Raw genomic sequence first — 23,580 nt, 5'->3', positions numbered from 1 at the left:
CAAGTCTTCCCAAGACTGGCCTCCTCTTTCCTGTTCACCTGTCCAAAGATACTCATCCTACATAGTTCTGTAATTCTGCTGAGTTTTGCTACAATCAATAATTCTTTGTTTCAGTGGAGCTACATTTAGTGGAGTTATGCATGTATGAAAACAGCTGGAGGACGAGGCTCTATATGGAGAATATATTTGCTTATTTGAGTACTGAAACTGTTTTTAAGGATAGGAAGGACATTCTGAAGTTCTCACGGAGTCTGGCTGGATTGAATAGTTAGTAAGTGACCTGACGTGTGGGTGTTTACAGTAATGATGGAGGAAAATGAATTATTTGTAGTTCTGTAAGCGTAAGCAACGCTTAAAAACTTACTGCCTTTCTCCTTACCTAGTCTGCAAACACAGTAAAAAAAAAATATCCTTTATTCTGATCTGAAAGTGGTCCTGTCTACATCATATGTTAGTAGACTAGGAGAAGGAAGTAGTTTTAAACAGTTTGAGGGAAGTCAGTAATTTTGAAACATAAGCATTTGTAATGGAACGGATAAGTGATTTCTGTGTGTGTTGTTAATAAGGGTGGTTTGGTGCCAGTGTAAGTATTTTAAAACATAATCAAAACAACCAAAGCTGTGTTAAGCACTGTGTTGTATATAGCAAACCAAAGTTGAGCAAGTATGAGCAGGAAGATGTTACCTTTGTCTTCCAGAGTAGCTAACTACAGGCAAGTTTGAACTTGTTGGATCTTTTTTTTTTTCTGTCCCACTATGATTTACTGAATCTTTCTGTCAGTATGAACTGAAGGTAGGTGTTAGAGTATACATAAATGTGGACATTTGCATGTCACTAGTATCCAAAAGACAGAATCTAATAATTTACCATGTCCACTGTCTGCTGAATTGCATGGAGGTACAGTTTGTTGTTATAATATTCACATAAAGTCTTGCAGGTGCTGACATACGAGGGGGAAAAAAGGAAAAATCTTACTTTGTTTAAATGAGCAGGTAATAAATTTTTAAAAAAGCTAAACGATTTCTTCAGAGGCCTAGTGTGACTTCATGAGTGTGAAATAGGTTTGCTTGTTGTTTTGTTTGTTTGTTTTTTGCAGTTGCCCTGCATTATTTTAAAATGAATGGTGCCTGATTTGTAACTACTACAAAGGTGTTATTGCCTTCCTATCATCTAGCTGAACGTACCAAAACAAATCACATTGAAAAATCTCCAGTATTTATTTCCCCAAACTACAGTAAAGCCCCAAACAAACAATCTTTTTCTCTCATCCCTTAGAAAACAAAACAAAACAAAAAAATGTGGAGTATTACTGCTGAACATAAAGCTGAATTAACCTAACCTCCTCCCTCTCAATTTAGCCTTTGAGAAGTCATTCCTGTATAACCCTTACTAAGTTGTGCTCTGAAGCGATAAAAAAGGTGCACCAGTACAGCATGCTGATTGGTACTTCGGACTCATTTAGTCATGACTGGTTCATTTTTTTGTGGTAAATACAGAACTGGCTAAGTGTAATTTAAAGATTCGAGTGGACGCATATAAAATGCAAGAGCTATAATTAAATTGATTTCAAATGAATACCTCAAAAATGGTAGAACCTGCCACTGCGAACAGCTTTGGTACCTGTATAAAGGTATTTGTCATCATCGCTTATTTTTGTAGTATTTGTAGCAGCACCTTTTGTGTTCGTACAACTGTATCCATGGTGAGAAATTTCACTGCTTACAATTAAGGCTTTAAAACTTGTGTTGGGGTAGGCCCTCCATACTGATACAGTGCAAACAAAGCATTTTTCAGTTGCTTACCGCATGGTTTCTTTGGAAAGAGACTACATACAGAGACAGGAGTCTCTCCGGAGAGGGACTTCCAAGTGTACCTTGTACTAATCGCAGCAGAGTACTTGCAAGTTTTTGTCACATCCCTGGTTTCCAAAGAGTACTTGTAAGACTAGCATGTAAAAGTGCTGGATTAACTTTGGTCTTGCCTTCAGGTCCCCGTGCATGGGGATATTGTCCCTGTGTGCAGGGGTTTGAAACATAATGAACAGCTACCCCCTTCTCTGTATCTCTTATTTCTAGGTCAGCTGCTATAGGCAAGTGTGGAGTTTGAAGAGATTAGGAGTCCTGTGAGACCAACTCAAGTGTGAAGTTCCTTAACAGTAACAAATAGGGAATTACAGCTAGCATTGTTTACACGGAATAGAAGTATGAAGGGCCTTGTAGAAGAGGAAGAGTGTTTCCATTAAAGAGAAAAGGGAAGTACAAAGATTTTAGCATTCCTGTGCCCATGGATGGTGGATGATCCTTGTAGGTCTTTTCAAAGATACAAATGAGGTGATAATATCAGTGTGAAAGTACAGGAAAGAAAGCAGAGAGGTCAGATATGTAGGGTAGCTTTGGGAATGCTGTGAGGGGGAAGGGTGTGTGTGTATACACATTATTTAGGAGTAAAAATTGCAAGAGATTGCAAGATGTGGCCTTCAGGTAGTTGTTTGTTGTTGTTTTTTATTCTTTTACAATTTCTTCCTACTTAAATATATGTGCCAGAAAGACCAACTAATGACAGAAAAGATAGGTAGCAAAACTTCTTGCAAAAAAAAAAAAAGTTCAGTTTAACCACATGTACTCAGTTGTTTATTATAGTGAAGAAAACACTAAGTATTTTGCTACATTTATATTTGAGACTTTGGAAATGTATGTTTACTTCATGTTATTATCATAATAAATTGTTTAAAATCAGTGGAGAACATCAGTATGCACAGCATGGATTTTTTAGCTGGTTTGTATGCTGTTTATGCTACTTTCATAAAATTTGATTGTAACTTGTGATACTGAAATTCCAAAATATCACTGAACTTTCATGAATATCTCTTGCATGCTTTTTATAATGGGCAAGAACACTCTTAATAACAACTCCCTCAGTTCTGTGATACAGTTCTAAGATTCAGAATCCTACTGCTAGCATTCCATTCCTGAATGGAATGTTTTATGAGACCCTAGTTTTATGGAATTGCTGCTGGGAGCTTCTGTCATGAATTGTTTTCGTGCTTTGTTTCCAGTGGTTCCTGAAGGAGTTTGGAATGCTCGTTGCAAAAGGAACACAGAACAGCTGGAAGCAGGAAGCTAGCTTTTCTTTCCTGTGTGAGCAACCCTCACATTAGAGGAGGACAAGAAGCTGACATCTGAAAAATAAATGATAAATTGATAAATTAGCATGTTCATTGACCACCAGTCAGAAACAAACAGGGCATTAGGGCAGGTGCAAGAGTGGAAGCTGCCTGTGCAGCACGCACTGCAAAGAGGAAATAACAGGACTGCTGGAAAGAGGGAAGTCTGAGAATAGTGAATCATAGTGAAGGGTTGAGTCACTGTTAACTGCTGTTAAAGTTATTATTCATTACTATGAAAACAATTTTCTCACAGTAACCACGAGATAGCTGGGATGAGAGAAGTCTGTGATCCAAATGAGAGTGGATCATCCCTGAAATGTACTTTGAAAGCTGCATCCCACCCCAACATACAAGTGTTTTTTAAATAAGTAACTAAATAAAAAGAATCTCTGCTAGTAGTTTGGATGGCTCTGATGGAGGTGGGATTTTTTTCCCCTTTTATTATTACTGTTTTTAATTTAAAAAATTGTTTTGAGAACCCTTTAGTTCTTTAGTAGCTTTTCTCTGGATTACAGACACATGCACACACAAAAGACAGAAAAAGTTGACTTCTGTGGCTTTCTAATTTTGAATAAAAGATTGCTTGCTTGTTTTACTAATACTTGTTGCACTAATAATGCAACCTTCAGTTGGTTGCACTAAATTTCAAGAGTTTCTTTCAAAAATTTGGAAATTGTAGATAGAAGATATCTTCTCCATATGTTTGGCAACATTTCTGAAATGAATTTATGCTGAATTTGTTGTTTTTTTTCTTCTGATGTGAGAATCTCTAATAGAAAAAAATGGAAAGTGTGATAATAGAATCACACTGAGTGATACAACTTCTCTACACACTTTCTTTAGTTTTGAAGGGCAGAATGTTAAAAAATGCTTTTAGTTTTTAATACATATCATTGGTACATAAAAAGAGTATCCTTGTGATCAGTTTACTTACCATTCTGCTTTGTGAAGGTATGCTTTAGACTGAGCCTGTGTATTCTGCTTCTGCAAACTATTGCCTGGGCTTTTGAAGTTGCACTTTTGGCTTGCTCTTCTGAAAATGAGAAGTAGCGATGAAAACTGGTAGTTTCTGATGAGTTGCCTGCTGCCAGGCAGTAGTAAAGATAGCAATTTGTAAATTAGGTAGCTTTTTGCTGGAATGTTTTTAGTGCTCTACAAGGCGTCTTCTAGTTCAGCATGCTGTAATAGCTTTCTGGTGGAAAACAGTAGTTTAATGGCACCAAACTTGCAGCGTGAACTACATTTATTTATGAAGTCAGGTTCTTAGACAAGTTTCATAGGCGCTTCCTAGGAAAATCTTTACTACCAATGTAAGAGAGAAATTGTTCCTTAAGTTCTTTAGTTAGGGAAAAAAGGTGTTTTAGCATTGAAAAACAGTTCTTGACAGTGATGCTTTTAGGCCCTTGCATTGCCCATAGTTGGTTATAATGCAAAAATAAATTTCTGGACTTTAACATCTGAAGAGAGAAGCATTTATACATGTTGAGCAAGATTGATCTCCTGTTAGTGTTTTCTCTTGAATTCTGAAGGCTCCCAAAACGTATTTGATTGCAGGTGTTTTCTCTTATGACTTCAGTATTAGAAGGTTTTCAAGGTCTTCAAGGCCCTTAAAAGATTTCTTAGCTTTTCACAATAAAACTACCCTAGAAAAAATGCTTAAGTTCATTAGCTCACTAGCTGTTCCTTTATCCTAATGTTTGTTAGACAGCATTCATAAAAGAAGCTGTTTATCTACTACCAGGCTTATTCTCCTTATGTGTTTTACACTGGTTTCATTTCTTTCTTTTAGCGAAGTAGCGTTTTTTTTTTTCCCTTTGAAAGAGCTAGCCTAATGATGCAGGGAATCCTTGTTTAGATTTTTGGAATGAACCTCTATTTCTAGAGTGCTACTAAAAATATTAACCAATAATAATTGTGGCTTACCAGATTTTTGCTGAATATTGTATTTCTGTCTGCAGTTTTATGCACAGGGAAGAATATTAGAATTTTACCATGTGCTATAACTTACTGAAATTTTTGTCCAAGTGTTGCTTTGTGGAACAGTACTTTAAAATTCATTCATCTGCAGGAACTTGTCCCTTATATGTTACCATAGATTTGCCAAAATAGCATCAATTTCTGGGGTGTAAGCTTGTAAAATAAATAGTTGATCCTGTAAATTTTAACAGCTTTTAAAGTTATTCCAAAGACATCTTTTGAACCGGGCATTCACTTCAAATATTTTCCTGTTGCAGAAAGTTTTTCTCAGGTCTTCAGTGAAAACAAAAATAAAACTTTTGATTTTCAGTTCAGCTCTTCAGAAAACTTGGCTATCAGTGAAACAGCCTGGAATTCTCCTGCATAGCTCAGAGAAATATGAGAGTCTCATGAGAAATTCTGTTGAGGGAGGATCTCCTGCAAATCAGAGTTTGGTGGATGAATACTGGCAGACTCCCATCACCTTGCCACAGGTTAATGGGTCTGAAAGAAGAGATGCTTATGTATCCATCCTTTTTCTCTTGAACAGCACTTGATTCTTCCTACTCCTTTCTGGCTTGTGAGATTGAGATGCATGTTTTCAGACAAATTATACTTGGTTCTGACTAGAAACTGATGAAAAGTAGATTCTTGGAGCACTACTCAAAAATAACATCCAGTTGGACATTCTGACTTGCAAATTATTGGAAAGGGAGATGAGTTTTTGAGTGGATGACTGACAAGAGACCTCATTATTCACTCTTTATGAGAAGTGTGGTAAATGTTTGTGGCCTTGAACTGCGATTCCATGCATGCAGCAGCATTACAGTGTGTTTGAAATGAATGGAAAACAAGATACCCAAATACCTTTCTTGATTAGGCCCCATGCTACTTCGGAATAATTTGTTTCTTACTGTGTCGGTTATAATGAGAAGAGTTGAAAAGGAGCAGTATGTCAAAGTTTGATGCTGTAATTTTTCTGTTTTGCTTTTAAGACATACCTAATTTTGTTTCTACAACAGTGATACGATAAAATGATAATTTCCAGCTTTTGTCATCACTCAAAAAAGGCATGTAATGCAGTATTGCTCCAAGTAGCAAAGGCAGGGTACTCAAAAATACGAACAACTAGTTTCCAGAGCTAAATTCCTCACCTCAGAGCATCTGAGGTGCAGCAGGAGTCTTCACAGATTGTTTTTCTCTAAGCTCTTGTCATTAATATTCTGATACCTGTAAATTAACTTCTCTGACCTGCTATCTCAGGAACATGTGAAATTGGTGATTCTTACCAACTAAATTTAAATGCTTTGAGTTTTTTAACTAAAAATATTGCCAACATTGGGTGTTTTACAGATGAAAACCTGCAAGTACAAAACTTATGATCGTTGAATGAACTTTTTTTTTGTACGTGTATGGGTTTGGTCTTGGACCAAAGTAGTAGCATTTTTATCTGTGAGGAAGAAATCTTAACATTCTTCACAAATTGTCAGTAATTTGTGACTGAATGACAAATAATAAAAACTGTTCAATTGTACAGAGCTAGCAAAGTTATGTGAAAGTGAAAATGCTGGCTTCTCTGCAGGTAAAAAGTGGTCTGCTGTGTGAAATGTCACAGGAAGGAGTGGAAGCACTAAGAGAAGAAAGATGACTGCAGATAGCGATGACTTTTAAAACAGATATGAAACTCCTGATGCAATTAAGAGCATAAATATTGAGTGCAGCGTTATCCAGAAATTATATATGATGATAAGTATCAAGTAGGACCAGAGAGAGGTTACCTCTTACAGTTAATGTGGCAGCTATTGGAATACAGTCTCTACTTTGATTTTCACAGTTCAGAAACGATGCAAACATGGAGATTTTCAGAGAAGAGGGAAAAACATAAGGCTGCAACTGATATTGGGCATTAGAAGGAGAGACTTGATGAGCTCTCAGTTTAGTTACAATGGAAGCATGAAGGGTTTAATTCAATTAATAATTTCAGGGAAAATAAATGGCGTACTTCAATATTCAAATTAAAGAACTGTAATGAGTTATTTAGCAAACAAAGGTGCAGCAAGATCCAGTTAGCTTAACTGAAGTATTCAGAGAATAGAAATGTTGTACAATTCTTGATGTTGTCAGTAACAACTGGGGAAGCTTACTGTGACAATTTTTGTAGGGCTAGATGTTTTAAAACAGTATTACTTAAAGACAGTTCTCAGGCATCTTCAGTGCAGAAAGTTGAACTAGCTGTTCAGAGATACATTGGCAGATAAAACAGTAACATGAATATTTGTTATTCAAATGATCTAGATTAGTGGCCTCTTCAAAATGGAGCAGATTTAAAATTGTTAGTTAACTTTGTAAGCAGCATTCCTCTGATAACTTTTTTTTTTTTCCGAGTGGTTGAACTTAGCTCATGGCTCACGGAGGCTATCATAGAATAGAATCATAAAATCATATAGGTTGGAAAAGACCTCTTAAGATCATCAAGTCAAACAGTTACAAACCTGTGAATGTACTTTGTATTGCACTGTAGGATTTTTGGTCATTGAGAGTATGTTCTTCTGAGTGCTGTTCTGAGGTCAAGTGAAACTATGACAGATCTACTGGCAGCGGATATGCTTTGATTTGCTTGACTGGTTGTTATATTTGCCAGATTGGATTTTAGTACGAGTTGGCTGGAACTACACAACTTCATCTATTTGGACAGTATCTGAGTATCCTGAAATTGCTTTACTGTTTCAGGTTTGCAGAATTTGCATATGCCAAAACAAATGTAAAGTTCTCAAGTATCTTCTTTTCTTTGCCAGAACTTGTTACAGAAAGGTTGACATGCTTGCCTGGGTTGCTTTTTAAAGAATTATTTAATTATTTAAAAAGCAACTTTTAAACTTCAAACTTTCAGGCCCTTCTACTTCCCCGATTTCAAAATTAAATTTATTGATATGCAAAAGAGTAATCGATACACTCCATAGGTAAGGATTTCTGTTTGGGTTATAGAAGTGTTATTTTCTTTAAACTCTTCAAGTGTAGGTTGTGTTTTTGCAGAATAACGTGAATTCAGAGAATTTGAGTTAAATAATCCTCTCTTCCCTCTTTTCAAAGCTGTTTTTAGGTTTATCAAACTCTGGTGTTTGTGTTGTGCTTTTTTTTTTTTTTTTTTTTCTGGTGTTTCCAATCTTGTTTTCTTGTTTGTTACAGTTAAATTTGGTTTAAGTATACTGAGAACTAAAATGATATAGAATCTTTCTGAATTGTGATACAGATGTTTTCACTCAATAGAAACTATTAGTGTGTCTTGCAGAATTCCTTTCAGAGGCATGGTATAGTCAGAAAGAACTCATAACTTGTAGGAACTTGAACTTGTGAAATCTTTCCTTTAAACAGTCAACGCTCTTCTTACATATAAGATAATGAAGTCAAGATACACGATCAGTTATCCAAATGAAACTGCTGTCATTTTTTCTTCCCTCCAAGCCAGGTCTGCTGAATTATCTATTTGGATACTTTATTGTAATTCATTGTGACCATAAAGGAAGCAGGCAAAGTAATTGGACATCGGAGGGTGACAGCTTGATAGTGACGTCTGGCTCCGTGCTATGTTTCTGATTCCCTTCCTCAACTTTAGCTTTAACTGAATGTGAGAAACGGATCTGGGTGTAGAGACTGAGATTGCTACAGGATGAGACGAGAAGCAGGATAAACTAGGTTACTTCTGTTTACATTAAGATCAAATCTGTTTTATTTAAGTATTAAATAAGGCAATATTGAATGGAAATTGCTCACACATCATTTTCTGCAGTAATTTCACTAACATTAAAAAAAAAAAAGCCTGTGGTTAAGTCAGTACAGCTTTTTATTAAAAAAAAGTAATTTTAAAGAAATCTTCTGTAAAACTACATTTTCCTCTTTTTCTTTTTTTGAAGCTAGTTGTGATATTTCTTTAAAACATGCAAAAAAAGAGTGTTATACAGCAATACAAAGTGACAGTATTCTGATCTTTGGTTAGATGATTGTAGCTGCGTGTGTTTGATCAGTTCATACCTTCTCAGGTTTTAAGGAGGTAGGAGCTGAAGTCACATGATTTTGTGGCTCTGGAGATTTCTTAGAGTAAAATCTGTGTAGGTGTTCTTGTGAGTCCAATTCATTTGATAAAGTGAAATTCCTTCTTAACATTTTCCTAACTTCAGAGAGTTGAGATACCTACCTGAAGTGTTAACAAAAATGACTCGTCTGTGCCTCCTCAGGGGCAGGTGACTAAAACCCAAAATGTTTAGGAGTGGAAGAATAGAGTTTGGAGATGCATCTCCTTTTGCATGTGTGTAGAGTTGAATTAATAGAGTGGAAGTTCTTATGTGGTGGATCCTGAACAGGGAATGATGTAGCATCACTTCGATAAATTAGGAGGAAGGTGTGTTGATCTGTGATGTGTTTATATGTGCATTTTAATCCCCAGTATGAGCAATTTGCTCTTACTTTGAAACCAAAAAGTTTGGCCATTACTTGGGTAAAGTAGCATCTTTAATTTGCTGTTTTCTCGTGAAGAGTCATGTACTTCAGAACTGGTGCTGTCATTACTCCATGCAGTTGTTTTGTCAGAGAAGCTGCCTACCAAAGAAAAGCTTGTGAAAAGGAAAGCTGTGAACATGCTGACTAATTTTGGCCTAAGCAAAATGCAATGAGCTAAATGCTTCAAAATTTTGTTTTAAAAAAGATCTTGAAGTAAAAATATAAACCATTTTTGTTCTGCTTTTAGTGAAGTGAGAGCTTTACGTTTTTTCCTGTAACCATACCTAAGGATTTGAGGTTTCAATGATTCTGTTTTTGACACTAGTTATCTTATATCTGCTTATTGCAGTAATCTGAGGATCAGCCTTTCAGTTAAAGGAAAAAATAATCATTTGAAAAAATAACCATAGTAATAGGTGTGTTAGCATTAGATTTTACTGGTTTCAAACTAAGTTAGTGTGTTAATTTGCCATTTTTGGAGCTTTACCACAAAAAAAGATCTCAACCTAGTTAACCTTCCAATAAAAAAATCTCTCCTACCTCTTTTTCAAGCCTGTTATATCTGTTACTAGAAGTAAGTCTCAGTATCCCTGATAAGATTTTTTTTTTAAAACTTATTTTTGTGGAAGAGAATATTACTGTAGAAATCTGATCTGTTTCAGAAAATATAGGGCATGACAGTCCTCTGAAACATTTTTAAGAAGCAGTATTTACAGCTCTGTCCCAGTTACACACATTAGTTGCTTTCCCTTGGTTTCCTGTATTTCTTAAATATCCTGCTGTTTTATGTCCTCCAAAAGTGACAGTCCTCTTGAACACTTTTCTGGGTACGTTTGTTACTGAGCTTGTCAGAGCAGCTTAGCTGTAAATTATTCATACCTATCAGTAGCAAAAACAGGAAAGGGAATCTGTGATCTGCCCTACTGTTGTGATTCAAACATAGCTGTTCACTTAAGAATGTAGGGGCAAAAACGTACTGTGTTTTGTTTGTTTGATTTTTAGTCAAGGCAAATAATTATCAGAGAACCACAGAATCATTGAATGGCTTGTGTTGGAAGGGACCTTGAAGATCATCTAGTGCCAGACCCCCTGCCATGAGCAGGGATGCCACCACCATGTTGCCCAAAGCCCCATCCAGCCTGGCCTTGAACGCCTCCAGGGATGGGGCATCCACAGCTTCTCTGGGCAGCCTGGGCCAGGGCCTCACCACCCTCATAGTGGAGAATTTCTTCCTAACCTCTAATCTAAATCTCCCCTCTTTTTAGTTTAAAATCATTCCCCTTTGTCCTGTCACTATCTGCCCATGTAAAAAGTTGATCTCTGTCTTTTCTAGTAGCCCTCTTTAAATACTGAAAGGCTGTGATGAGGTCTCCCTGGAGCCTTCTCTTCTCCAGCCTGAACAGCCCCAGCTCTCTCAGCCTTCCTTCACAGGAGAGGTGCTCCAGCAGAGCACCTGCTCTCACCTTAGAGAGAGGTGCCCTCCGTCTCTCTATGGCATTGATAAAGGTAGTAAACAGCAGTGGTCCCAAGACGGATCCCTGAGGGACACCACTCATCACCAGCCTCCGCCTGGCCATAGAGCCTTTGACTGCAGCTCTCTGGCTGCGGCCAACCAGCCAATTCTTTATCCATTGAATATTCTACTGTTCAAATCCATTTCTTATGAAGTTGAGTGCCTCAGCTTTCCCAGTGTCTGTTGTTAGCATTTCTCTCTTCTCGTTCATCCCTTGGAGGAGGGATGCTTTCCTCAGCCTTTCTTTTCTGATCAGTGTACCTCTAGAATCCTTTATTGTTACTCTTTGCGGCCCTTTCCAAGTTCAGTTCCACTTGTGCTTCGGCTTTCCTGATCCCATCCCTACATGTCTGGATGGCATCCCTGTGCTCTTCCCAGGCCACATGTCTGTGCTTCCACCGCCTTTGCATTTCCTTCTCACACCTCAGTTTGACGCGTAGGTCCTTGCTTAACTGTACTGTTCTCCTGTCTTGCCTTCTTGTTTTCTTACACAGGGGGATGAAGTTCTTGCACTGTAAGAAAAGTGTCCTTAAAGATCTGTCAGCTCTGATTCTCAGGACAGTTTCCTAGGGGATCCCATCTACTAATTCTTCAAAGAGCTGCAAGTTTGTTCTCCTGAAGTTCAGGGTCCTGACTTTGCTCTTAGCCGTGTAACGCACGTTTATGCGTAGGTTCTTCTATACAAATTAGGTAATGCCCTTAAACACAGTAGGAACAAATGAGGTAATTTCATCTAATTACATTCTTTTGACTGGTGGTGATTTCATGTCAGCTGTCACCCTTGACATCAGCAGGCATTCACACACCTCCTGGTTAAATACTTGGCTTATCCGGACACCTGCAGCTGACAGGTTAACACAGACTTCATTTTCAAATCTTCTCACTTCTTCTGCAAGAATACTATATTTACTTGGTGTAATATGAGAAATAATATGATCGTTTTCCAATTCAAGTGATGTCAAGTTCACCTTTCCTACTGGCAAAACACTGTCTGTACTAATGACTGCAATCTCTCTCTAGTCCTTTGAGAGTGTTTACTTAGCTAGGGAAATAAATGAGACACTTCAGCAACCAGAGAATCATAAAATGTAGTTTCAGTTTGTAAACATAACTTGAGCTTTTGTGGAGGGTAAGGATTTCCTGGGATTTCTCCTAGTAAGGAAATTCCAGGGAAGATCAGGTGAACTTATATATATATTTAGGAATTACTTAATTGGAGGAGAGAAGAATTGTCATCGAGTGTGCTTTACACGTTAGAGAATTGTATTGTTCCTGTTAAGCTATGCTAAACATCCAGCCTGACACTGGCTGTGAATCCATGATATTAAAAACCCAGTGCTTTTATTTATAGGTGTATATATATGTGTATGTATGCGTGCACATGTATACATATGTTTATGCATAAAAATAATCTCTCTAGGTGGGTCCTTGCTATAATTGAGTATTTTTCTATAACTGTACTGTATACATATGAAAAAGACCTAATGTAGTGTGCATTCAACTAGATTTTACTTGAATGGCACAAGGAGATCCATTTCTGTGTAGTTGCTATTTCTGTGTACTTCTTTGGAGGCAACTTTCTTCATGCATTTTTTGTCTCAAGAGAGTACTTTGACCGTTTAAAATGATGACCATTGGTCTGGTCATCTCTGAAACTAAAATCTAAAGCTTGATGCAAAGAAGAATGTAAGTCTTGCAAGAGACATAACCAGAATCTGTGTGTGCCTGTGGGGACGGGTAATGCATTTTTATGATGGGGTAAAATAAAAGAAGTCTATTTTCTTGCTGACTTTTATAAAAGTTAGCTTTCTTTGCTTTCTTCTTTGATGAGAATGTTAGCAACATGTTAAACAGAAGAAATGAATATGAACAAATGCTTCCTTTTTTTTTTTTTTTTAAATAAAAGAAAAAACGAAACTTTTCATTAATGCCTATTGCTTAAACTTTAAAGAAAGTTCCCTTTAGGCAAATTGTGACATGGAAGTGTTATTTTTTTTTTAAGAAATTAAGCATTTAAATGTCACCAGTAGTTCAGTATGCGATCTTTTTTCTGAGTGAAGATGCTTTATAGCTTAAAAACGATAACTGCACTCAGTATAGAGGAAAGGTTGTTAGTTCTAAAACAGTATTGATCAAACAGAATTTTTGCCTTTGTGTGTTGAAGGTTTAAATAAATACACAATTTTAGCGCACCAGCTTCCTTTAAATGTTTTTTTCCTCTCTTTGCTGTTTTAATCTCTCTTACCGGTATGAAAAGAGCGATGTTTGTTTGCTGCACAGTCTTGGTATTCATAGGTCATGTGTTCACACCCATAAAACTTCTAACAAGGTAATGTTTTTAATAAGATTGTCCCATTTTATGTGGAGTCCAACTCTTCCTTGGTTATGTCAGCTTCCCCCCGCCTTAGGAAAGGCATGAGGAGGTGGCAGGCTGTCTTCTGTTTGATCAGGACTGTGAAAATACCATTGCCTGACACAGGGAAGCGCGTGGTGGAGGTGCTGTTAGACGTCTATCACTGAACTTGTATCTCTTTGTGCTGTACTAAAGCATGTTTGTGGGAGGGCTGTTCACTCGGGTTTCATGGCAAGGCCTCAGAAGGGGGAAATTTAGTCTATTGCCCTTATGCTCTGCAGATCCACTTGGAGTTGAGATAACATCATTTTTAGTTTGTGGTAAGAGTTCTGGCTATCAATTTGACACTCCTGTTTTGCATGTCATAATTGAAACCAAAAATAACGAAAAAGCACTTTCTTGAGGACAAAAACCTCTCTTCCTCACTCTCTTATTTTGTATCAGAGATATGTTTTCTGAGCTATAGACAAGAACTAAAGCATGGTTTTGCCTTATTCTCAACTACATTTAATTACTTCTTAGGGTAACATTCCACTTTGATGCAAATATGATAATGTTACCAAGTGGTGCAAGATTAAAAAGACCTAATAGCGGGGAGGTTGGTGCTTTGCTTCTTTTTTCTTAGGGGGTTGTGAATATGACTGAGTTGCCGAAGTTCACAGTACCATTTCACACTTTCCATGGGTAAAATTGCTTAAGCTGTTTTTCAAGCAGATTGGCCTCAAGTAAGATCATAGAATCGTAGAATGTCCTGAGTTGGAAGGGGACCCACAAGGATCATCGAGTCCAGCTCCTATAGGAGTTAGGCAGCTTAGGTATGCTGGGACAGGCATCTTAGGCATGCTAAGCAGTGTTGAGGATGTTGCTAGCAATGTTCTCTATTAGCTGCCCTAATCCAAGGGGAGGAAATAGCAAATGGAAATAAGAGGAAATTCTTCGGTCTTTCTAAGGTGTTCTTATCAGGAAAGGTTAGAAGCTGATTGTCTGCTGCCTTATTTTAGGAGAAACAAGGAAATTGATTCAAATAATACCACTTACTGATCTTGAGAAATGAAAATGGAAAATTTTACAGGTGATTTAAAAATCTTTAATCTTTTTTGCCTGTTTTTATGTTGATAGTTGATATATCATGAAAGCTGCCAATAAGTTTTCTGTTTTTAAAAAAGAAAAAAAGCTAGTAGGGATTGGTAGGGATTTGTGATGGGAGAGAGGCTTCTGTGGTAGCTTCACACAGTATATTAGAAGTGTTTTACATTTATGTGCCTGTGTTTCTGTAGACTTATCTCCATTACGGTGGTGAATTCAGTTTTGATCTAGGGGGATCACAGTCTTAGCCCAGGAAGCACCACCTGTGGAAATAAGGTATCCGCATGCCCTTTTATATATTTTTTTAAGAAGGTAAACCAAAGCAGTTTGAATTTTTGAGTTGGTAGAAAGTCATTTTGTGCACCTTGGTGAAGTTTCTGTTGTCTAACCAAGTACTTATCTTGAATTAACATATATATTAACTCTGAGTTGCTTGAAGAGAAAAATCTTTGAAATGTGTAACCTACTTGTAAGGAGACTTGGATCTGTTATTTGCAGTACTCAGTGTAGTGATGTGACAGAGCGTAAAAAAATCGCCTTTGGAAAATGGAAATGATACACATTTGTCTTTGCCAGCTACTCTCTTCCCCTGCTTAGACATGCATCTTATTTATGTTCCTTTGCTCTGAACTATGAATTCCTGGATAGCCTCTTAATTGTTGTGAAAGGACCTGTGGAAGGCAGCCTGCACTTGGTTATCCTCTTTTTCTCTGTGCCAAGGTAGGGAAGGAGTCACTGTTTTTTGGTAAAGCACCTGAATAAAACTGTTCTGCGTGTGAACTGATGTGCATTTCAAGAGATAAAAATAGAAAGGAAAAAAAAAGCTATAGTGAGATGGCTTGGCTGCCAACTTGTTTGTAGTTGTAGTAGCGCTACAAATCTTGTTCTTTTCAGGTACCTATTTATATTTTTTCTGGAGTGCTGTGGAAACGCTTGTTTCATCCCCTAGCCTTTTTACAAGGAATGCCTTGGGACACGAAGTGTTCCAGCAGCTCACTGGATTCAGTGAACTTTGTTCATTGAACCTGATTGTTTTCGGTCTTGTGTACAGGTTGAGAAACAATTTCTCACTGTTAAATGTGAATGGGCTGGGGGTTGAAGGGAAGAAGAAAACATCCCAAAAAATCTTTAATTATTTTGCTGTAGCTATAGCAAGGAAAGAAACAAATTAGAAGGGGATGATTGGGCAAAAATAGGTTTATATCTCTTCTGCCAGTGATATAGTGATGTATGGCACCTAAGCTGTTATGTCCATTCAGACCAAAGTGCAGCTCTAGGAAAACAGCCTCCCTGTTAGCTGCTGGAGTAGTAAATCCGTAAATCCCTGAATATTGATATGTGAGAACTCAGAAGTCTGAATTTAATTTGAGCCATTTTATTATTGCCTTTGCTTTTGTTTTTGAGGGGCAGATAACTGGTTTTCTTTTAGAGTGGTTTGTACTGTTCGGCCTAAAATTAAACTGCAGTTTCTGAAATAAAATTGGACATATCTACCTAAAAATAGAAATGTAAACAGAAGATACCAAAGTTGCATTATGTAATGTGTAAGATAAAATTATAACCTAAACCTTCATTTTAATAATCAGTAGTATCTCGGAGTTCTTTGGCTGTTTCATTAGTTAAACAATGCAGGCCCTTGGCTTTCACTGGATTATTGCTTCTTCCTTTTCCTTCTGGAAATGTCGGTTTCTTACTGTAGTTTTATAAAGAAAGATCTATTTTTAACTTCTTTCTGAAGAAACCTGTATGCATGTAGGATCCTTTTCATCCCTTACTAGTAATGTGTCCCATTCCATGTATGTATGTCTGTTACACTAAGGTCTTGGACTGATTTCCACAGAAGCTTCTGCAAATGCTAACTTGGAGAAAAAGATGAAAACTTCTTTCCAAAGGGAGGATTGTCCTGAAAACCAGCTGTCAGAGAACAGCACGAGCTTCTCTGTTCCAGATAAGGGATAGGGCACGAGAGGAGGAAGGGCAGGAGAGGAAGTGAGGCTCTGTAAGTTATTTTGATCACAGTGTAAAACATTTACTTCTGGGGGCATAATGAGTATTTAATTGGGTAGTAGAGTGATGAGGCTAGTGTTTTCTTTCTTTGGCAGAGCACTGTGCATTCAACTTAGTATGTTATGAATTTCTGGAAAATGTTACTGCACAGTTGGTATATTCTCTGAGGCCATTGCTCTGCTAGAAAAACACAATTTTTTATGATTTTAGTTGCCTATGGAAGACAGCCATATTTTATTTCAATACAGCAGGCCACATAAAAATGTACTGAAGAAAAATTGTGTTTTGTCTTCTTATTTTTACATGTGGCAAATAAAAATGGCTGTGATAAGCTGTTCAGTTACTGCTGAGACTTGCGTATTGTGTTCCCATTAAGTTATTTTATTCCCACCCATACTCAGAACTTTAGAAAGTACACAAAGATTTACATGGAATTAACAACAACGTTTGTTGAAATGCACTTCAGACATCTCATTTCAGGCATACCAAGGCTGTATCATTTTCACTCTTAAAACAAGTCTTAATTAGTTATCTCCATCAAGTGTCTCTACCATAAACTATCGTGCTGTTAAACTTTCTGTTAACAAATAACGCCTGTCTGTGCTGTTGAGAAGGTTCACATTATAGTAGTGTCTCCAGTTGAACAAATTGGATTGTATATTAGCCAAGAGATGGAAAGGGGAGTCACAGAACACTATCTGTGGAGTATAAGTAAGTTGAATAAACTTCCTTGCTTTTCTGCTGCCCAGTGTTTCTTTCCATATGCCTGGTTTCTGAGCACAGAAGACTATCCTAAAGCCCTTCATAAATCCCTTTTGACACTGGAGGGAGTGAAGGGGAAGGACAGGCTTTGAGTTACAACACTGATTATTGCCAGGGAGCATTTTTTGTGCTCTCTGCCTGTGTGGTGGGCATTTGTGAACTTTGTAATATCTGCGCTGAGACTTTATTATGGACAAAAGTGAGGATATTAACAAGGTATTTATCTTACAACAAAAAAAAAGGATCATAAGTGCTGTGTGTGTATGTTAGTATAAAATTAACTAGCATATAGTACATGCTGTTCAATGGTATGTTGCTCCAACTACCATAAACTTACTCTTTGTGCTTGGCCAAAATCTTGCATGTAAGGGGAGGTGCGTGATCGTGTTTACTGCCTAATTTCTCAGTGTTAGTTTGGAAAGGATGTAAACAAGCATTTTCCTATCGTTTGCTGGTGCAGATTATAGATTATCTTTTGAAGATCACTTTAATGTGTCTGAGTGTTCTGATACTGCTGTTTCAGTTGGAGGTTTGTTGATATTGCATGATATGAGACAAAAGTAGTTTTAATTAGGCTAAGACACCTGGATGCCAGAGGAAGGTGTTGAATGCATGGTGGTACATTTGAGTCCTCTAATCAGGCAGTGAGAAAATTAGCCTAAGGTGGTTACAAATAGATGCTGTAGTTGCTAGTATAGGTTTGGGAAAGTATTTCAGCTTGTTCATGAAAGATGGGAAGGAGGGAAAAAAATCAGGTGCTTTATTAGAGCAGTCTGATTCTTACCTAACTCAGAATTTCAACTTTTCTTAATTTCATAGTGCTGAACTGGTATTAATGGAAACATGAAAACTACTGAAAAAGTTGACTGTATATTGCAGGATGTGATATTTTCTTCACCCTATATTATGTCTGTTTCCAAGTCCAGCATAGTGCTGAAGCCTCACTGCAGATCAAAATGTCATTGATTCAACAGTTTGGATCTGGAGAGTACTTTTTTTAAAGAAAAAAAAGTGAAATTGAGACTTGGCATGGCAGAACCTCAAATGTGTAGTAGGCATAAAGTCACAGCCTGTTTCTTGAATTGGTTCCCAGAACCACAGTTTTTATACTTCCTGCTGAATTTCATGCATGAGTGAAGAGAATGTTTTTTTTTGTTGTTGTTTGAAAGACTTGAAGATAATTATGATAATTTAACCTTAACCTGTCCTGTGACCTGTTCATAACTAACGATAGTGACTGCTTGCTGTCACAGTTGCACCACTGCAGTTCTGTACAACCCTAGTGCCGTGTCCTTCTTGGCCATCTGCGGTTAGAAATAGCTCTTTCCAGGCTTAATCCTTCCCAAATAATGATTGAGCTGAGCAAAGTCACGGTAACGGTGCTATAGACATTTCCATAGGGAGTTCTGTAATTGCTACATCCTAACATAAGCTAATATGTATTTTGAAAACCAGAAGACTCTTTAGCCCTCTCTTGTAAGAAAGGTAGAGCCTTGCTAGCTTTAACTAGGAGGTTCTGACTGTTAGGGAGAAATAATAGGAAGTGCTACGAAGGAGCATCTCCAGGGGCATTGAGCACTGCCTGCCTTACCAGGCCTGTTTCTGGGCCATGAAGTAATCTCAGCGATCCTGGCTTTGTGATCTGCTTCTCGTCAGCAGCTTGCTGTGCGTGCAGCTTGGAAATGCAGAGCTGATTGCAACAGTCACAGCCACGTACAATGACTTGGGGTTAGGCATTGTGAAAGCCAGCATACGAGGGGAACTCCCCTTTTGGGTAGAGGCAGCTTCCACAGGTGGGTTGCTCTTTGAGTACTGTTTTAACGTGGTGGGCTTCTGAAGATCCTGAGTAGTTTTCCCTGGGAACCTGAGCTGGCAGTGCTTGCTGGGCTGGGTTGTCAGAACTAAGAGGTGACTACAGTATTGCTGCATACCTTTTCGTACTGAGATCACAATTTTTAGTATGTGGTTAATTTGGTGATGTGGTTTTTTTGCTGTTTACGTATGGTCTGTAAGCCGTTACATTGTATGAAGTGCCTAAAGCCCTTGTTCTTCAGAGCCTCTCTGTGTTGGAAGCTTCCTAACAAAGCACCGTGTTGGCAGCCCCCTGTGTGCTCGTTCCCTTGGAGTTCTGGGCCTGATCCAAACGTGGAGCGGCATTAACCATAAAACTAAACAGAGGTTTGTGGGGAAAAGCTGCACCTCTAATTGCACTCTGTAATTGCCCCAGACACCACCAGGTATGTAATTACGAGTGGCCTTTCTAAAAGCCCAAGGAGCTTGTCCTGGCAACCCGAGGCCGTCAGCATTGCAGAGAGGCCACAACGGGTTTTCGTGCAGCTGGGGCCAGCTCAGATCACTGATTCAGGGCAAGTCCAAGTGCGTGCAGCCTGGCGGTCGTGCAAGGAGCACTGCAGCTGGGCCGGGAGGCCCGGGGGCTCCATGGGCAGGAACTGCCGCAGAGCAGGCGTTGCCATTATCAGGGCCAGCTCTAGGTGGGTGTGACTGCTGCAGAGGCTCAGATACTCGCTCAGAGGTGCTTTGTGACTCACGGCCGTGGCTGGAAAAAAGCCCTCAAGGGAGCAGTGTGAAGTGGGGGGGATGCTGCTGAGCTCTTACACCGAGTGGGGGCTGAAAGGCTGTTCAGTGAGTTCGAGGGATTTGTTTACAGGATGGATAGAATTGGCATTAAAGGACTTTATTGATTTAATGCATACGTTGTTGGCTCATGCTCTTGTTTGGAAAATGCATATTAGGTTATTCAGTGTGGCTGTTTATTTAGACCACGATAGTATTTAAAACTCACCAAACACATCTTGAGTATGCTGAATATAGTGTAATGGAACTGCATCGATAGTAGAAGATCACAAATAAACTATAGTCATGTTTTCTGAAGTATTTAAGGGACCGATACCAACAATTTGTCTAGACAAAACATCTGATAAATTTTCATCTTGTTTTTTTTCCTTTGAAAACAGGGATGATTTTACTGCATAGTAGAAATTAATGTGTCCGTGGTAAGCAACCTACAGAAATACGTGAAGATATTTAGTAACTATCTCAGTGAGTCTGGAAAGGGTATAGTAAATAGATAAAAGACTATTAACAGAATGATTAATACAAAAATAATAAGTATCTACTTCATTCTGTAATCAGTCTGTGGAAAAGATCAAGCCTCTGCTGATAAGACTAATGGTGGAGCACAGCCTTGCAATTATAATGTTCTTTTTACATGCATTAAGGGGAATTAGTCTTTTTATAAATGTATATTAAAGGCTAAATTCTGGAATATTCTAACCTGCATAACATATAAAGTCACATCTTTCACTGCAAGCTCAATTTTTGATGTTACTCACTCGCTTGCCGTGCACATGATACGTGTATGGCTCTGACAAGCTTGTGACCCCCTCCCCATCATAAGCTTCTTTCCACCTGGCTCTGAGCACACCAGGTAGTGTTGGTGTAGGCCTAATTGTCTTGCTTTAGCTAGAAGACATTTTAGAAGACTTCCTTTTTCCTCTCCCTCCCCCCAGTCTTTAAAGTTAATGTCATAGGGTTGTTAGCCAAAATAGTGCTGGAAAAGGTTTAGAATTACTGATGCTTCAGGTTGCCAGTAACATGTATGTGCAACTCAGTCTTTATCCTTTGGAGGGGGACTAAATGTGTCAGTCATGGTGTACCTCTTCTGTGATTGTTTTTCTAACCCGCATATGAGGGCACAGATTTGAAATAGTAATTTTGTGAGTGCTTGCATAGTCAGAAGGGTCAGAAATCAGAATTTGTATTATAATGTCTCCTGTGCTGTACGTGGTATATTACCGGTCATCATCTGCGTGTGTGGCTTTCAGAAGACTATTACAATTTCTTGTAATGGCTCCATTCACTCCTACCTATTACTCCAGTATTGGTGGGGCTTCTGATGTTTTTTGTAGTTGCTCATAAGATTTAGTCTTTGCTATTTACAAAGCTCTTAGACTTCATATTTAGATTGCTCTGCAGTATGTGAAGCTAGTAGTTTCTATTGTAGTATTCAGGGGTATTTAAAAACTCAGTAGAGGAAAAGACAAGGAATATAAAAGGTTTTTCTTAGTTTGGTGTGATTTATGTGAACACTTAAAAATTAGGAAGAATAGAAAAATTGAAGAGTTTTTACTTACTCGGAATTTTACTACAGCCTCCTATTCCTTGAAAGAGCAGGATGTTTATAGTACGATCACAAAGGATAAATGGATGGGATTGTTTAACTGGAAATTAAAACCGTTCAGGTTGAATTGGTGACTTGAGCTTAGGAACAAATGTGGTTGTAAAAAGTGCTTAAAACTGTCTCCCTTCTCATATCTCAGCTATTCCTTTGTGTTCGAGTGCTATCATGGCAAGGAAGAAAACTAGGTTATCTTGAGAAGCAGTTGTTCGAAGGCCAGAAGCGTGTGGCCCTCTGGGAAAGGCCGTTCTTAGTATTCTAGTTGGTACCTGTATTGCAGGAAAATGAATCTATATGCATAAATAGAAATAGTTACAAGCAGTCTCTAAAGGGTTAAGAAGACAGCATACCTAAAAGCTGTTTTTGTGTATGTAACACCATGGGCTAATGATAAACCCATTTGAACTTTCTAACTTAATGTTGAGGAGAAGATACTTATTAATTTCTGAGATGACATGTTAGCATTCTTTCAGCATACTAATAAAAATAAAAGCAAATAGGCTACATATTTTATAAGGGAATGAGATTTGAGAGTAAGAATAGTGCAAGGACAACCTACATTATTGCAACTGGAAAAACAAAGTGAGCTTTACCCTTTATGCAATAGAAGAAATGTGTATGTCTCCTGTAATATTTCTTCATTTGACCTGTGTCATGGTCCAGGCTGTGGATGATGTGCCCCCTTCCCACCTCCTTAGAGTGCAGATGCTTTATTTCTTTGAAAACAAACATGGTAACTCTCTTTCTTTTTTCTTTTAGGGACCAGTTACTCTCCACAAGAAAATTCACATAACCACAGTGCTCTTCATAGTTCAAATTCACATTCTTCTAATCCCAGCAATAATCCAAGCAAAACTTCTGATGCAGTGAGTATTTTTGATTGGTATTTGTCCTTGCATCAATCACCCCATTCAAACAGACTTTTATATAGTGTTTTGCATAAAATGGAGGGGGGATGTACATTACTTGTTTTATTGAATTATCCAACATCAGGCTTTGTTTTATAAACACTGCATACGCAAGCTGCTGTTGTTACATGTTGTAAAACTGTTCTAATTAATAATCATTAGAGGTATACGTCTTGAATTTAAAATACAGCTTGATTAAATGAAGTAGATACAGAAAGAAATACTTCTGTGAACTTTGTTGGTAAAATCATGTCATCTTCTCTAGGTTTAATTATTTATAAGACGTACTACGTGTGAATTTTAGTCGCTTTATTGTCTAAGCCTTTCTAGGTAGGGTGGTGTTCGCTTAAAAATTACATTGAAAACAGAATAGATGAATTTGCATAGCACAGAAAAAACTGATAATGTAATTGCAATGTTTATTGAGGAATTCTAAGGTGTAAAAACTAACGTTAACAATATTGATATTGCTGTACCCCAATAAACATACTATTATATTTTGGGGGTGGGGGTGCTGGTGAGAACAAAACAGAAGAAACTACTGTAGAATGCAACAGGATTATAGTGGTCGTGTCTTTAAACTATCAAAAATGAAACAGGCATTAGAGATGGTCTAAATGGGAAACAGTGGTACAGGTGCATGTGAGGACACTACATAGTTTTAAACACATGTATTAAAACTCTGGGGTAGTCTTTTGTCCAACATTGTTTGTATTTTAAAGGCTTACGATTCTGCGGATGATTGGTCTGAACACATCAGCTCTTCAGGCAAAAAGTACTATTACAACTGCCGAACAGAAGTTTCACAGTGGGAAAAACCAAAAGAATGGCTGGAAAGGTATTTGTGTGTGTCTATTCTTAATTTATAAAGAACAGATACTCTTATGATCATGTAGAGAGTGGTTGAGTTTATCCAGTAGATAACCACTATAAAAGATTGCGGTCCAAGTTTAGTCTTTCTGCACCCTTACGTGGCTTCTTGCACCTGTTTTGTCCCTCGATGATCCCAGAGGCAGGGAAGGGGAAATGCACATTTTCTTTGCTATCTTAGCAAGCCAAAACAGGGCTTCAACAAGTGCTGCTGTCAGGAAGCAATAGATGGAGTTTGCCAACCCCATCTGCAGCAGTGACCTAATT

General features: G+C 37.9%; 1 protein-coding gene and 1 long non-coding RNA gene across 7 annotated transcripts in view; both read left to right on the top strand.

Annotated features, from left to right (window-relative positions):
* Positions 1–23,580, top strand: part of WAC (WW domain containing adaptor with coiled-coil) — a 58,926-nt gene that overhangs the window by 3,569 nt on the left and 31,777 nt on the right. For all 6 annotated transcript variants that reach the window (XM_035316990.1, XM_035316989.1, XM_035316988.1 and 3 more), the window contains exons 4-5: positions 22,295–22,401; positions 23,166–23,281. In XM_035316990.1, coding sequence (XP_035172881.1) covers positions 22,295–22,401; positions 23,166–23,281 — 223 coding nt within the window. The remainder of the gene's footprint in view (positions 1–22,294; positions 22,402–23,165; positions 23,282–23,580) is intronic.
* Positions 9,011–10,146, top strand: LOC118161529. The gene is made up of 2 exons (XR_004748073.1): positions 9,011–9,111; positions 9,184–10,146. It is a non-coding gene; the product is annotated as an uncharacterized LOC118161529 (long non-coding RNA).

Source organism: Oxyura jamaicensis, chromosome 2 (genome assembly GCF_011077185.1).
Source record: "Oxyura jamaicensis isolate SHBP4307 breed ruddy duck chromosome 2, BPBGC_Ojam_1.0, whole genome shotgun sequence".
In the NCBI taxonomy this organism is placed as follows: Eukaryota; Metazoa; Chordata; class Aves; order Anseriformes; family Anatidae; genus Oxyura; species Oxyura jamaicensis.
Note: the sequence above shows the minus strand (reverse complement) of the source record. Positions and strands in the feature narration are given on the sequence as shown.